Source organism: Simochromis diagramma, unplaced genomic scaffold (assembly GCF_900408965.1).
Source record: "Simochromis diagramma unplaced genomic scaffold, fSimDia1.1 OVJJ01000557.1, whole genome shotgun sequence".
Classification (NCBI taxonomy): Eukaryota; Metazoa; Chordata; class Actinopteri; order Cichliformes; family Cichlidae; genus Simochromis; species Simochromis diagramma.
In genome coordinates this window covers 506,397-521,873 of record NW_024387156.1, presented here as the reverse complement: position 1 = coordinate 521,873, position 15,477 = coordinate 506,397, and the positions used below count along the sequence as shown (strand labels likewise).

Sequence of the window (15,477 nt, the reverse complement as noted above, 5' to 3'; positions counted from 1 at the left end):
TCTTAAGAGGAGAGATAGTGTCTGTCTCCCAAATTCAAACTAGAAGCTGGTTTCACAGAAGAGGTGCCTGAAAACTGAAGGAAGGCTCTCTCTCCCATTCTACCTTTAAATATTCTAGGAATACAGCATGGCTGCTGCTTTCTGAAACATCTGTTGTTTACATCCAAACGGTGGGGGTTCAGGGCAGTTATGTTGTAAAACTATGTTTATATCTTTGTTTTTTTGATTTGTGCAATCCTAATGATATTTCCGTGTCTTCCAGGTGAGCCTCTATTACTATATGCGAATAGGCGAGATCTTCGGCTCGTGGATGCGGCACATGAGAAGGCTAACGCCACGGTGGTGGTTGGAGGGTTGGAGGACGCCGCAGCTGTGGACTATGTCTTCTCCAAGGGCCTCATCTACTGGAGTGATGTGAGCGAGGAGGCCATCAAACGCACCTTCTTCAACCAGTCGGGGGCTAGCGCATTGGAGACGGTGGTATCAGGTCTGGCCTCCCCAGATGGACTGGCGTGTGATTGGTTAGGGAGTAAACTTTACTGGACAGACTCAGAAACCAATCGGATTGAAGTGGCTGAGCTGGACGGATCGTTGAGGAAGGTTCTGTTCTGGCAGGAGCTGGACCAGCCGAGAGCCATCGCCCTGGATCCAGAACGAGGGTGAGTCTGATCATCTGGCTGGTTTCCGGCCTGCAGGAGAAGAATGTCAGGATGTAGCTGGTGGTTTGGTTCCGAGTTGATCCTTGATCCATTTGAAGGTTACTGAGGTTTGGCAGATGATGTTACACTACTCTGATCTGCTTCTTTCCAGCTCTGTTTTTGTTCTTGGAGCTTTGTATGATTCCTAGTTCAAACTAATAATAATTTCTTCTGTCTGAAAAAGGCATTTTTGGTTCTTCCCCTTTAGGCCAAAATGTTAGCAGCTGGTCTTTGGGGGGGGGGGGGTTGGGTCAACACTTGAGGATTTTTTTTGTTATCTCTCTTTTGTGGGAGGGGGTGATTCATTGTCCTCTTGGGGAGGACATGTTGATAATAGAGATGGTATGATACCACTTTTTTATGACCGATACCGATATCATAAATTTGGATATCTGCCGATACCGATATGAATCCGATATAGTGTATTTTTTAATGAATAAAACTTTGTTTTTTTTTAAATATCGTGCTGCATTTTGTTCACACTTCACAGTTCACACTCAAGTTTTAAAAAACAAAACACTAAAGCTATTGTGTTATACCTGTATGCAAAAAATACACTGCACCCAAAATATTTCATAGTTCAGCAATACTGATCAATCTAATTTACTTAAACCTACACCATCATCCCTATTCTGGTCATTTAAAGAGTACTTAGCAGAAATATTAAACAACCTAACTAATAGGGTTGTAAACTGCCGGCAAAAAAAATAGGCAACCATCCCCCCACCCTCCGACTTGTGATGCTTAAACGACGCAATCAACTTAAATTCAATGCATGTGTAAAAAAAAAAAAAAAAAATGCACAGAAATCAATTATTTTTCTACAATAATTAAATAGATTCAACATCTTTCTTCAACAGAATTGCAGACTACACAGATGGTACCTTCCCAAAGGAAAAAATACTATAGCTTACTAGGGCATACAGGGCTTGCGAAATCGCTAGCCCGACGTCCCGGGGCTAGCGATCTTTCCAGTCGGGCTACCAAAATCTATCTCTGCCCTGCCCGTCGGGCTATTGTAGGAAGGAAAAATATATGTCAATGCTTTTGCATTCTTTCGGAAATGTAGCTGGGTAATTATGTCATTGGCATCGATGAGCCACTGTCAATATGTGACATATTGAAATCGCGTTTGAATTTGCGCTTGTTTTTTGCTTTCACTTTGCAATCACGCGAACTGTGTGTAGAGAGCGACCGTACTAATTGGTGAGTGATGATAATTTGCGCACCAATTCCTCTGACATCGTCTTATCAATTGTTAGCTTACTATGCAAACATGACAAGTGAAATCTCCCGCAGCAAGCTTAAACATATGAGAGGTTGATCGCGTAGAGAATCGCTGAGCTGTGTGTGTGTGTGTGTAAAAGCAGCAGGATATATATTTTAGTTCTGCTGAGCCAAATAAGACAGGTCAGGGTGAAGAAGTGACAGCCAAAGAAAAGCTTACCACAAAATGTAAAAGTTATGACAAATCAGACTATAAGGCAAAAAGAAAGTGCAGCTTTGTGGTTTCATGGACAAAAGAATTTCTGTGGCTGCAATATGACGAGCTATATAACCGCGGCTGCACATAAGTGGTCCGCAGGTGCGCATTCGCTGTCAAAAAAAAACAAAAAAAAAACGCGCACAAGATATGAAGTTGCAACGCGTGTTTGCATACATAAGATTTTCTGGAGGAGGACAGACATTTGTTTAGAACTCTTAAAGATGTCGAAGAAGCTCCTTTAAGCAATTACTTTGGTGTTCCTCCACCTCCAAACAAATGTCAGGAGTCCGAACCACAAAAGAAGCACGTATTCTCGGAAAAGTGGTTGCAGGAGGTGAGCTGGCTTCAAACAAATGATGACCGCACAGAGATGTGGTGCGGAATGTGCCGTGAAAATCCCACTCTAGCGGACAAAAACAGTGCTTTGCAACTTCTTATCTGGTGCGCGTCTTTTATTTTGACAGCGAATGCGCACATGCGGACCACTTATGTGCACCCGTGTACATAACATGATGTTCTGCCGGGTGTGTCGTTGGTTTTCTCTCGATTTCTGAGTCGACAAGTGCCTTTGTTACTGGGACCAGTCATTTTAAGAAAGGCCCCCATTAGAACCCATGAGAAATGCAAGAAATGCATTATTGCTCAGTCTGCAATATCTTTCCCAGAACAAACACCAATTGCAAATAACATACTAAAAATAAACCTGAAAAATCTGTTTAGAACAGCGTACTATGTTGCAAAGAGTGAACTACCACTGGCAAAATTTAGCAGTCTTTGCAAACTTCAAAAAGCAAATGGCCTAGATCTTGGTTCAACTTGTCTCTTACCCGTGACTTCAGTGGAAATTTCAAATTCAGGATCTGACACAGACTGATTCATGTCCTACACAGTTCTTACAAGTTCATAGAAATTTCTGTTCAATTAGAACCAAGTATTTGAGTTGATGATTGTAATTTTTATACAATGTTGTAATTTGTTTTTCAACAATTTTTTGATTAATGTTTTGTTTCCTTTACAATATTATACTTTAATGTATAATATTGTAAAGGAAACAAAACATCAATCAAAAAATTGCTCTCTTTTTTTATTCGGGCTACTTACATTTATTTTGGGCTACCAAAAACTGAAGAGTCCCTGCCCAAAGGGCTACCAGGGATTTTGAAATTTTGAGAGCCCTGGCATATTAGACTTAATAGTCACTATATACAGTAATGGACTTCTATACATTTTACATCGGATTAAAACTTTGGGTGTAAGATTCAGATAATTATTTATTTAAAGCTAGACATTTTAAATGAGAATAAGAAAGAAAAGTATTTCTTTGTACCCCCCTTTTCCCTGTTAAAGCCCTACCTGCCCCCCTGGCAAAACTTTGCTAGACCCGCCCCTGCACAGTTACCAGCCGTCAGCTGTGTAAAAAGGATCCTGGTGTAGAAATTAGGGCTGCACGATATAACAATATATATCGGATGACGATATAAAAACGTCTATCGTTTCATTTTACGCTATCGTTTGTTTCGTGGTGTCGCAAAATAAACAGTTTACGGCAATATTTTTTCATTATTTTGATGGTCACTGTAGTTAATTTCTTAAAGTTCTCTCTTTCTCTTACATTTAATATAACCACACTACAGACAGACAAGCGTTTGTTTTTATGTGTTGTCATGAGCAACAACGATGGTAAAACCACTGCATGTCTGCTTGTTCCACATAAACCTTTCACAATAAAGCTCAAGATCCTGTTGAGACTTTTCAAAATAAACTGAATCACGTGAAAGATGCACAGTGTTTACAGATGAGAAGCAAAAAAGAGCCGTCAGGTGCTAAAAAATAAACCTTAGACTCAAACATTAAAACAGGCTTTTCCTCGCAGCACGCTGTGTAATAAACACTCACAAAGAAAACAGCGGCCGTTACAACTTATGTCTAAAAATATATAGTTTCATGCATCAGTTAAAACACTCGACTCCAGGTACGCGACGCCCAGCTGGAAACACTTCACACAATTCGAGCTGCCCGAGATTCACAGAATTTAGAGAAAATGTTACATTTTTGTGATTTATATCGTTATCGGACGATAGATGTCTTAATATCGGGATATGAGATTTTGGTCATATCGCACAGCCCTAGTAGAAAGAAACATTAAATAAATTCTAATTTTTGTTTCTGTTGTTTAGCTGCTGGTTTCCTCTTTCTGGTGCAAAATGGGCCAAAAACTAACAAGAGAGACGGGAGTCGCAACAGAAAAGCTGATCAGCCAATCATTGATCAGTTTCATGATTGAAGTAGCAACAGGAGAGGGGGAGAGAAGAGGCAGTCGCTCCATATATTGGTTGTTAAGCTTAACGTGGGAATGCTTTACAAACATTCTGAGATGTTTGTAAAGCACACTTGCTTTACTTCTCTCTGGGATAACTTTCTCGGAGATGAAATGCTGGTTTGGTAGCGAGGCTCCAAATGCTCAACCAGACCGGCGACGGGTCTCGCACGCCACAGCCGCTCTATCACTTGACGCATACTGCTCGGACTTGCTAAGGTTATGAGCTGAGTTATGCCATGTCGCAAGTTTTGTGAGGTGCTTTCGTGATATTTAATGGATTGGATTACATTTTTTATTTCTCTCAGATATCCGATCCAGTAATTTAGGTCAGTATCGGACCGATACCGATATGTAATATCGGATCGTTCCATCCCTAGTTGATAGTCCAATAATCTCACACTTGACATTAGAATTCCACCTTTAATGGACAGCTTCCTTTTACAACAACCGAAAAGCCCACACACAAAACTTCTGCCCCCTTTTCCCAAATGTGCGCAGCCATGCCTCCCCCAGGACACTTGCGCAGTAAGTTACATACATCTTAACAGAATGATGCATCGTAGTGATGCTCTTAGTTGTTAGTGTGTTACTAATTACTTATTGTTCTTTTCTTATTGTATTTAAGACAATGTGACTAAGAAAATAAGTTAAAAGGCGTCCCCACTACAGTCTAAAGGTAGCTAGCTGGTTGGTAGCTGAGCTTTGAAAATAAGAACAAGAAGATTGTCCAGTAATATTTTCATTGCTTTGTCTCAGATGGATTAAAAAATACAAATAAAATGCAGGATATCTGGTGGGACATGCTTATCTAGGGCTGGGCGATATAGACCAAAATTCACATCTCGATATTTTTTAGCTGGATGGTGATATATAATTAGGGCTGCCACAAGCGATTATTTTGATAGTCGACTAGTCACCGGTTATTTTTGCGATTAGTCGACTAATCAGATCATGCATCTATTGGATGTAAAACGTACAGCTTATTGCATCAGCATGCATCTGCGCTTATATAACTATCATTAGCTTACAGCTTGAAGTGTTTAAGGTATGTGCTAACTAAAAATAAAGAGCAGATGATAGGTTATTAAACTTTTAATGAAATTTGCAGATTGTCTCAGTGGAGTTTAATGAACTCAGCCGTTTGCTCCTTGCTATCTAAAATATAACAGGACACTGGAGTAAATTGTCGACCATCTCACACTTCGGTTTAATCAGTTTTCTGTTTGATGTTTATTCAGCTGTGTGAAAACTGTAACTTTAATCTCAGCCAAACGGATTTACTCAGGAACAAATAAAACACTGAAAAAAGTTATCTAAGTGCCTTATATATCATGTTTAACCTGAGTAGCAAAAGACCGTGGGGGGTTTGAAAACGATTTGCCGGGAGTCCGCTGTTCTCGCCGGTTCTAGTGAGCCTTGAACCCCGGCTAGTTATCGGGCTGGTGGGTAACAGATGTCTCCGAAAACATCGCAGCACTTTTACAAATATGTGATATCTTGATAAACTGAGCAGATATTTGAAGTTTACACAGCTACATTATTGCCTGAAAATATGGTAAAAGTTTATTTTGTGACCCAGAAAGAGTAATATTAAAACTAAGTAGCTGCCGCTATTGTTGGAAACTGAAATTGGCTGAGCCGTGCTATGAATTCTGGGATAAGTTGGGCCACAAAGGATTCACCCGACCCATCCTTCAAATCTGGGGGAAAGTAGGACGCATTTGTCGGCTGCATTTGCAGAAGTCTTCGAATTTGGAAAGCCTTCGTTGCGTCGCTGTAACGTAATCGAGCTTCAAATGCATCCTCCGCTGGCATCCTTGTACATGCAGTGCTGCCATCTTCTGTTTCAGTCTGTTATTACACTCTTAAATCCTACTACTTATTCCTCCATCTTTCAGGATCTTACAAGGCTTTAAACGGCGCGTCAACTATTAAATTTGTCGTTGACGATTTTGATAGTCGATCTAATCGTGGCAGCCCTATATGTATGTATTAAGGTTGTGTGGTATGTAAAAAAAAAAAAAAATTTTTACAACCAAAAATCGTCAGTCCAGTAACTAACGATATGCGATATAATCGCGAATGTGCAAGCTTTTTGATGGGCGGAGCAATGTAATAATGCACGGACTGATTTGTGCATTTAGAGCACAGAAGAAGTCCAAACATGGATGAACGAATTGCCAAATTGCACACTGGAGGAGAAGGCGCAGATAGAAATGAACTATTACCTCAGTGTGGAGGCTGTAGACGGAGAAGATGATCCACTGGCTTGGTGGAAAATGCATGAAAAACGTTTCACATTGATGTCACACATATAGCTGTGTATACCAGCCACAAGCACACTTCAGAACGCGTTTTCAGGACCGCTGGTAATATTGTTAAACAAATTGCTAAAACCTGATAAAGTAAATGTGCTTGTCTCTGTCAAATACGTTTTGGTGTATTTATTTGAGATGCACCAAATAGCAGAAAAGACTTCACTTTACACCAGAGATTTTTTTTTTTTTTTTCATGTTCCCTGGAAGAGACGTTTTGATTTTTGACTTATGTGTTGTTAGGTCGAGGTCGACAGAAAAACACTTTGAGAACTTTGAGAGTGTTTCAAAAAGAGAGAAAAGTGTGAAATTGTTCATGCCTGTCTGAGAAAAGTGTATAAAGTGTGTAGTGAGGGGGTTTGACAGCCTTAAAACATGTATAATAATTGTAAAAAATAGAGTTGGCTACTTCACGGATTTCACCTATCGCGGGTTATTTTTGGAATGTAACTCCTGCTATAAACGAAGGACCACTGTATAGTGGAAAAAAAAGATGCCAGTTGCTCTTTGTTTCCCTCCTCACCATTGTGGTTTTTTTATTTAAAATGTTTTTGTTCTCTCTCTTTTTTTTTTAATTAAACGTAGTCAAAACCGTGATCGACCATAGGCTGAGGCTATCGTCAGCCTATCGTCAATAGTCGCCCAAACCTTTAGTTCCCCCACTTAAAATGATGACAGAGGTCAGTAATTTGCACCAGAGGTACACTTCAACTGTGAGAGACAGAATGTGAAAAGAAAATCCATGAATTCACATGGTAGGATTTGTAAAGAATTTATTCGTAAATCAGGGTGGAAAATAAGTATTTGGTCACCTCAAACATGGAAAATCTCTGGCTCTCACAGACCTGTAACGTCTTCTGTAAGACGCTTTTCTGTCCCCCACTCGTTACCTGTATGAATGGCACCTGTTTGAACTCATCATCTGTATAAAAGACACCTGTCCACAGCCTCAAACAGTCAGACTCCAAACTCCGCCATGGCCAAGACCAAAGAGCTTTCGAAGGACACCAGGAAAAGTATTGTAGACCTGCACCAGACTGGGAAGAGTGAATCTACAATAGGCAAGCAGCTTGGTGTGAAAAAATCAACTGTGGGAGCAATCATCAGAAAATGGAAGACATACAAGACCACTGATAATCTCCCTCGATCTGGGGCTCCACGCAAGATCTCATCCCGTGGGGTCAAAATGATCATGAGAACGGTGAGCAAAGATCCCAGAACCACACGGGGGGGGACCTGGTGAATGACCTGCAGAGAGCTGGGACCAAAGTAACAAAGGTCACCATCAGTAACACACTACAACGGCAGGGAATCAAATCCCGCAGTGCCAGACGTGTTCCGCTGCTGAAGCCAGTGCATGTCCAGGCCCGTCTGAAGTTTGCCAGAGAGCACATGGATGATACAGCAGAGGATTGGGAGAATGCCATGTGGTCAGATGAAACCAAAGTAGAACTTTTTGGTATAAACTCAACTCGTCGTGTTTGGAGGAAGAAGAATACTGAGTTGCATCCCAAGAACACCATACCTACTGTGAAGCATGGGGGTGGAAACATCATGCTATGGGGCTGTTTTTCTGCCAAGGGGACAGGACGACTGATCCGTGTTAAGGACAGAATGAATGGGGCCATGTATCGTGAGATTTTGAGCCAAAACCTCCTTCCATCAGTGAGAACTTTGAAGATGAAACGAGGCTGGGTCTTCCAACATGACAATGATCCAAAACACACCGCCCGGGCAACAAAGGCGTGGCTCCGTAAGAAGCATTTGAAAGTCCTGGAGTGGCCTAGCCAGTCTCCAGACCTCAACCCCATAGAAAATCTGTGGCGGGAGTTGAAAGTCCGTGTTGCTCGGCGACAGCCCCAAAACATCACTGCTCTCGAGAAGATCTGCATGGAGGAATGGGCCAAAATACCAGCTACTGTGTGTGCAAACCTGGTAAAGACCTATAGTAAACGTTTGACCTCTGTTATTGCCAACAAAGGTTATGTTACAAAGTATTGAGTTGTATTTTTGTTATTGACCAAATACTTATTTTCCACCCTGATTTACGAATAAATTCTTTACAAATCCTACCATGTGGATTCATGGATTTTTTTTTCACATTCTGTCTCTCACAGTTGAAGTGTACCTCTGGTGCAAATTACTGACCTCTGATCTCGATATATGTATATATTTTTTTACCCCATAAGTAAGGGGTAAAAAAGACAGTTCTTAGTCAAACCCAGGGCTCTAGACTAACTATTGCCATGGCTGCACTGGTGCGCCTAACTTTTTTTTTTTTCTTATGTGCACCAGCACAAGAGTTAGGCGCACCCAAATTTTTCAGCTGCATCGCTTAACATTGCACTTTCACATGTTCACCCCTTTTTTTTTTTTTTTTTTTTTTAAATTGCTGTCCATACAGACAATTGATTTGTAAATGATTAACTAAGAATCTTGTCAAAACAAATTTCTTTATTTGGAACACAGTTCTACAGGAAAGATAAGCTACTGGAAAAAGTGCTTGTGCTTAAAGTGCTTTGGCAATATTGTAGGCAATGTTAAACTTAATGAACTGCTTGCTGCTGCCCTCCCCTGAAAGGCAGTGGAGAGAGGGGACAGTTGGGCAGTGCATTTATCGTGGCATATAATGTGTTTTCTGGATACACTGTGTTTTTTAAGTATTTCAATTCAAAGTCACAAATGCAGTATTGCTGGCCATGGTCTTTCCACACTCACGATAGTAAATGCAGTGCATCATATTCTCAGCTTTACTCTATCTTAGCCAGGGAAACTGGTCAAGCCACTGTCTTTGAAATGTATACACTTTCCCCCTTTTACTTTCAGTGCGCTCTGGCTCGGAGTCGATCGTTTGTGGCTCATTATCTGATGCCGTCTCCGGACCAGTGTTAGACATAACCTGAGAGGTTTATGGCTCTGTGTCAGAGGACTGGCTATGAATTTCAGATGGATCAGGCTTTACTTCACAAAAAAGTTATCAATCTTTCTTTTCATCTTTTCTTATTACCCACAGCTACATCCACTTCTCTCGGGCCTAGGCTACTCACTAGGGCTGGGTATCGTCACTGATTTCTATAATTCATTCGATTCTGATTCACAAGATCCCAATTCGATTCGGTCCCCGATTCGATTCCCTGTTCAATTCGATTCAGTTTTGAGTCACAAATATTATAATTCTGATCACTGATCAGTACTGACACTTGTGAGACTTCATCAGAAGTGTAAGCATCACAGCAGATGCCTCTTTGTCAAAGTAACTGAGGATAAAACACAGATAAACATGAAGGAGATTTTCCTAGCATGGCTTTTATAGCAGATAACTGTCTTGAAAGTGCAGTAGAACAAAAACGGAAGAAAAGCATGAACTTTGAACATTACCTGATTTTGCTGAAGTAAACCAAAGCAAAGTTACATAGGCTTTATTAGAGACACAGCTGAGAGTTTTGCAATTTAGCTTCATTTTAAAAAGTTTACATTTCTTCCGCATTGAACAGCAGAATTGAGGCTTTCTTGTCAGAGGTCATTTTTGGGAAGGAAAAAAAAAACAGCAGCAAACATTGCTGTAAACGTTAGACTGGTGGATAATAAGCGAATAAATAATGCAGAAAACAGAGATTTGAGATGGGAAACTGTTCTTGAAGTACACTGAGAGAGAGAGCTGTGCAGGAAGTGTGAGCTTTATCGTGGTGGAAGCAAAACAGCAAAAGTAAGAGGGAATTGATGACTATGTTTATCAAATGCGAAGTGTAGTTTTGATCTTTTGTTGCTGGTTCAGTGAATTTTTGCTGGAGAGTGACAAAACCTGCAGCACCTAGTCACCTCTGTCTATCCCCCTGCACCGGCTGACAGGATATCTGGACCACGGCCAATCAGAGAGGTCTCCCCTGACTATCTCTGATTGGTTTAGACCACAATATGTGCATAATATGTGGCTGTTGTTGAACACACACGGAGACAGAATTTTTTATTTATTTATTTATTTATTTTTACTCGAATGCCTGGTCACAACTAGGATTTTTTTTTTTAATTTTTTTTTTTTTAGTCGCACCATTGAGAAATTAGGTCCCATGTGTGATCAAATCAAATTGGTTGCACTCTAGAGCCCTGAAAGCTACGTGTCCCAGATATCACAAAGGGACTTTTATTAACATACAGCTGTAGATGTACATCATCTAGTACTTTGTGCAAAAAATGGGATGGCGACCTTGTCTTTAGTGATATGATAGGCCCCTGCTTTAGTCATCCTACTTCTTACTTTTTCTCTCGTATGGCACAGCACGAGTATATGAGTTTTGCAAGATGGTTTGTTTCCAGGCAAGAGGCTGGGAAGACTTTGCGCTCTGGTATACAGCACGCAGTTTCACACACTCTTCATACTGCACTTTCAGACACTGTTGTAAATGGTGGGAAAGATTAGTAGTGTGCAAACCTTTTGTCGGGACACTTTTTTTCTTCTTTTTCTTTTTAAGGATCATTTAAAAACTGGTGGATGTGAGGTTTTTTTTTCCTGTGTATTTCTATTTTTGGCACCCACTAAAGAGCAAAAGGAAAATGAAAAATACTAATAATCTGCTGGTTTGTTAATTGTATAGTTATTTGCTTAAATGTAATCGACATTTTGTTTATCAGGTAGTCAGTCGTGGCAGGAAGAAGCAGATTTCTGTTAAATATGTTAAGCATCAGAGCCCCATTTGAGCCAGGAAGGACTCGGCTACTCCCAGGGTGTGAAATAATGCAGTTTTCTGAAAGTTTCATTTACCCACAAAGTGTCCTGCGTTGGCGTCGGTGAGACGGGGCTGTTGCCCTTGGACCGTCTCATTTTGCAATGTACAAGATTACGGCTGTGGCCTAAACCCAAACCACAAGCCTTTCCTAAACCTAACCAGCAACTGAAAGTGGAAGTACAAAAAGATGAAGTGTAAAACACAAAGGTCCAAACGGGACACAGACTGTGGTCTTCAGGGTGATGTGCCTGTGAGTTTACTGCAGAATTTAATAAAAATAGAAAATAATAAAAATAATTTAACAAAAGCTTGTTTGGAAATAATTCCCACTTTACGGTCTAAAACAGACGACAATTAGCAGCTTTCTTGCTTGAAAGGTGATTTTTTTTTTTTTTTTTTTAAATTTTTTTTAATTTTTTTAAATTTTTTTTTTAATTGATTTAAATTGTTAAAATGGGTTTTACGGCTCTTTCAAACTCTCCTGTGTTCCTGAAGTTTGATGTTTCTGCCTGAGCATCTTCCACCTGCTGATCCTAATTCATCGCCAAAGCTCGCGGCCTCGACACTGTCATGGCCAGCACTCACTCCTCTTCCTGTCCTTCATCATCTCTCTTCCTCTCCCAGTGCTGCCAGCGTCTTCCTCTTGGGAGAGGTTGGATTACGATGTAAATCCATTAGGGTGCAGATAAAAGAGGCCTGTAATGTATTCATTAGTTTTATTTAAATCCGGGCCCGTCGCGCTGCCTCTCACCGTCTTCCCTTCTCTTCTCTCTTGGGTTTCTATTCATGGAAACTCTTCCCGCTCGCTGTTTGATCCACCGCTGTGTTGGAGATAAAAGTCTCGCCGAGCCGCTGGCACATGCAGGAGGCTGATCCCTCTCTGATACTTCACTCTGAGCTCCACTCTTGTTTTTGTCTGGTTTGTTTTTGAGTTGTTTGTCTGATGATTGTCTGATGAAACCGGGTTATTGGAGTACTCTGCCAACAACTGTTCACTTTGCCTTTGGCTCCGAAGCCTCACTTGGATATTAACAGAAAACTACGAGTGTTCATCTGTTTATTTTCAGCGGTGTCAGAGCATTTCAAGATTCTCCAGAGCAGAGTTTACACTGTGTACCTGAGCTTCAGAGTAATGTTAGGGAGGATGACCTGGATATGATGAAGCTAACAGTGTCAGAAACATGCTGTGCCACCCAGTTACAACTAACCGGCCGTTACTGTAACGACCCACGTGCTGACTGTTAGTTCTGACCATGAGTGAAGTTTGTGTTGTGCTCAGAGCTCTTCACTCGCTGATGTTTAGAGACCTACGTTTCTAAGGTTAGCTAGTGTTGCTCACTGATGATGCTAGCAGTAGAGGAGAGGCATCCTTTGGATTTTAAATTCATCCAGAGTCTTTCACATAAAAGTCTGCAAGCTGTTTGAGGCCTCCAGAGAGTCAAGGAACATCTCAGTTTTTAAGTTATGCTACAGTCTGTTCAAACATTGAATATAAAAAGCATTTAATCTGGGAAAAGGTTACCCAGCATGTTTAAAATCCAGAGTAATTTATAAAAGACTATTGCAGAATCCAGTGAACAGGACAGGTGATTATTTTAAAGTCTGTACACCTCGTTCACAGATGGTAATCGGCTGGTTTTGTGACTAAAACTGAATATTTTCCTTCATCCTCTTTCTGCTGCTGTGAACACAGACAGCCACATGTTGAGAAAACTGATCATGTCAAGATTTGATAACCAATGCCGGGTTAAAAACAGGTAAATGACAGCACACACCGACTGAATCTTTGAGCCAAGCTAGTGTGTGCAGATGTTCTATTTTTGTCCACGTCTTGTGAACATAAAAAATATGGCCAAGTGCAGACAAACAAACATTTAATCAGAGGAAGTGAGGATCAACTGAAGGTCGTTTTTTCAGCTTTACTGTCTTGTGTTTTGAGAGAAAGCGGCAGAATTTGGTCCAGACAGAGGCTGAAACATGGAGGAAACGTGTTTTAAATGTTAAACATGGATGTGATCTGATTGATGACGCTCCCAACATGAATGAGGAACACTTGGCAGGATGAAGAGCAGTGTTGAACAAAGCTGTGATTACGCTCCAGTAAAACAACGACAGCAGCTTCTGATTTAATCAGCCGCAGTCCCCACTGTGCGTCTCATTAGCTCGGCAGCAGCGCGCTCTGAGGCTCCTTCTCCAATGCAGTCGTCCCTGTTTTCTCTTGTTTTGTTTGGTTGCGTGCGTTTCACAAAGGCCCATTGTTGCCGCAGCAGCTGTTTTGTTTTTCCAGCGGTTACTAAGCCAGACGAAGGTACTGCAGCAGCAACACGCCAGCTCCACTCAGTCATGGATGAGGGGAGAAAATGTTGTTTCTGCAGAGAGGAGGTAGACCCCTCAGCCGTGAGCTTTTGGACAGATAAACTCCCTCCACATGTGATGGGCTGATGACTGCATTATAAAAATGATTATAGTAATTCTGAAGATTTAAAGAATATGAAATGTTCCAGGATCTTTTAATTTTCCAATGTCCAACGTCTTTTAAGCAACCTCTATGATTTCCCCCCCCCCCCCCCCCCCTAAAGCACCCCAAATTGCCAGAACTTTCATTTCCTGGGACCGCAGTTTAGGAATGTTCCAGCAAACCTTCAGCTCTTTGTTATTGGTATTTCTGCCTCAGTCTGAAGGTATGCAAAGATGCATTAAAACCTGTTGTCGAGTTATCTTGTGCCAAAATACGAACTGACACATTAAAATCTAGCTGGACTTGTACATCTTTTAGTTTTTGGCTAAGGACAGAATAAAGTCTGGGAAACCTTCTTTAAACTTCCTAACATGATGACGTCTCAAGCAGCTTGAAGTTTGGGAAGTTTCCAAGGAACTAAAAGTTGGATGTGTTAAGGATGAGGGCTGCACTAAAGTTCAGTGGACCATTTTAGGTTCTAGTTGGACTTGTTTTATCCCCAATTTTGTGACAGTACCAGTTCATGACAACACCAACAAAATATTAAGGTAGAAGCTTTTAAACTTCAGCTGGAATTGTTCATTGGCCCATATTTAAGTTTCCCCTGAGGCAGTTTTAGTTTGTGGTCCAAAGCCAATAGTTAAACTTGAACTAGATTTTGGTGTCAAGTATAAAAAAAAAAAGAATAAAGTTCCAGAAACCTTCTTGGGTTTAAACATGTCCTCCAGCACAGTGACCTTTGTTTCTAAAGCAGGAAAAAGTCAGATCTTGTACTTCCATAGACTAAAGATGGAAAGTTTCCAAGGAACCAAAAGGCTCTTTGAGACACTTGTTTATCTGTGATTCTATCTCAGTTCAAAGCCTAGAAGACATTAGTCAGCTGATGCCTTAGAAAGCTGTTTCTGTATGTTAATGTCATGAGGCAAATGCTAAATGATGTTGGACACACTGTAATTTTGAAGTGGATGGTGTTGGATTGTAGCTGGACTTGTTTGTTGTTTCATCTGTAATTTTCCTGAGAAGCACTTTAAAACTGGTGCCTAACCTTGAACTAGTTTTTGGTAACGAAAAGGAAGTGAATCAAGTTGTATAACCTTTTTCTCTATTCATAGTTCCTCCATCAGATGATCTGTATCTCTCTCTCTCTTATAACTCTTACTTCAGTTTTGTGCTTTTACACCCCAGTCTGAAGCCCCTCAAAGAGGATTTGAAACCATCATCTCATCTTTAAACAAGTCAGACAGGCGACAGGCGGGTCCTTTTTTTTTTTTTTTTTTTAAAAACACTGTGAAAAAGACAAAAGTTCGCATTGAAGAAAAGGGCGCAAGACGTCTGGGCTCCAGCTTTGGTGATATTCTTGAAACGCTTTACCTGGAAATGTTATTCTACCTGCATCCGTCTTTTATTTACAGTTTTTGGGCATTAAAGATTGACTTCCTTACAGTCTGAAGATGTTGCAGTTGTCTTTGTTACTCT

At 40.7% G+C, this 15,477-nt stretch overlaps 2 protein-coding genes across 5 annotated transcripts in view; one reads left to right on the top strand and one right to left on the bottom strand.

Annotated features, from left to right (window-relative positions):
• Positions 1–15,477, bottom strand: part of LOC120744179 (protein NLRC3-like) — a 121,338-nt gene that overhangs the window by 34,453 nt on the left and 71,408 nt on the right. The window lies entirely within an intron of this gene.
• Positions 1–15,477, top strand: part of lrp6 (low density lipoprotein receptor-related protein 6) — a 46,936-nt gene that overhangs the window by 5,005 nt on the left and 26,454 nt on the right. For all 4 annotated transcript variants that reach the window (XM_040048243.1, XM_040048246.1, XM_040048244.1 and 1 more), the window contains exon 2: positions 263–659. In XM_040048243.1, coding sequence (XP_039904177.1) covers positions 263–659 — 397 coding nt within the window. The remainder of the gene's footprint in view (positions 1–262; positions 660–15,477) is intronic.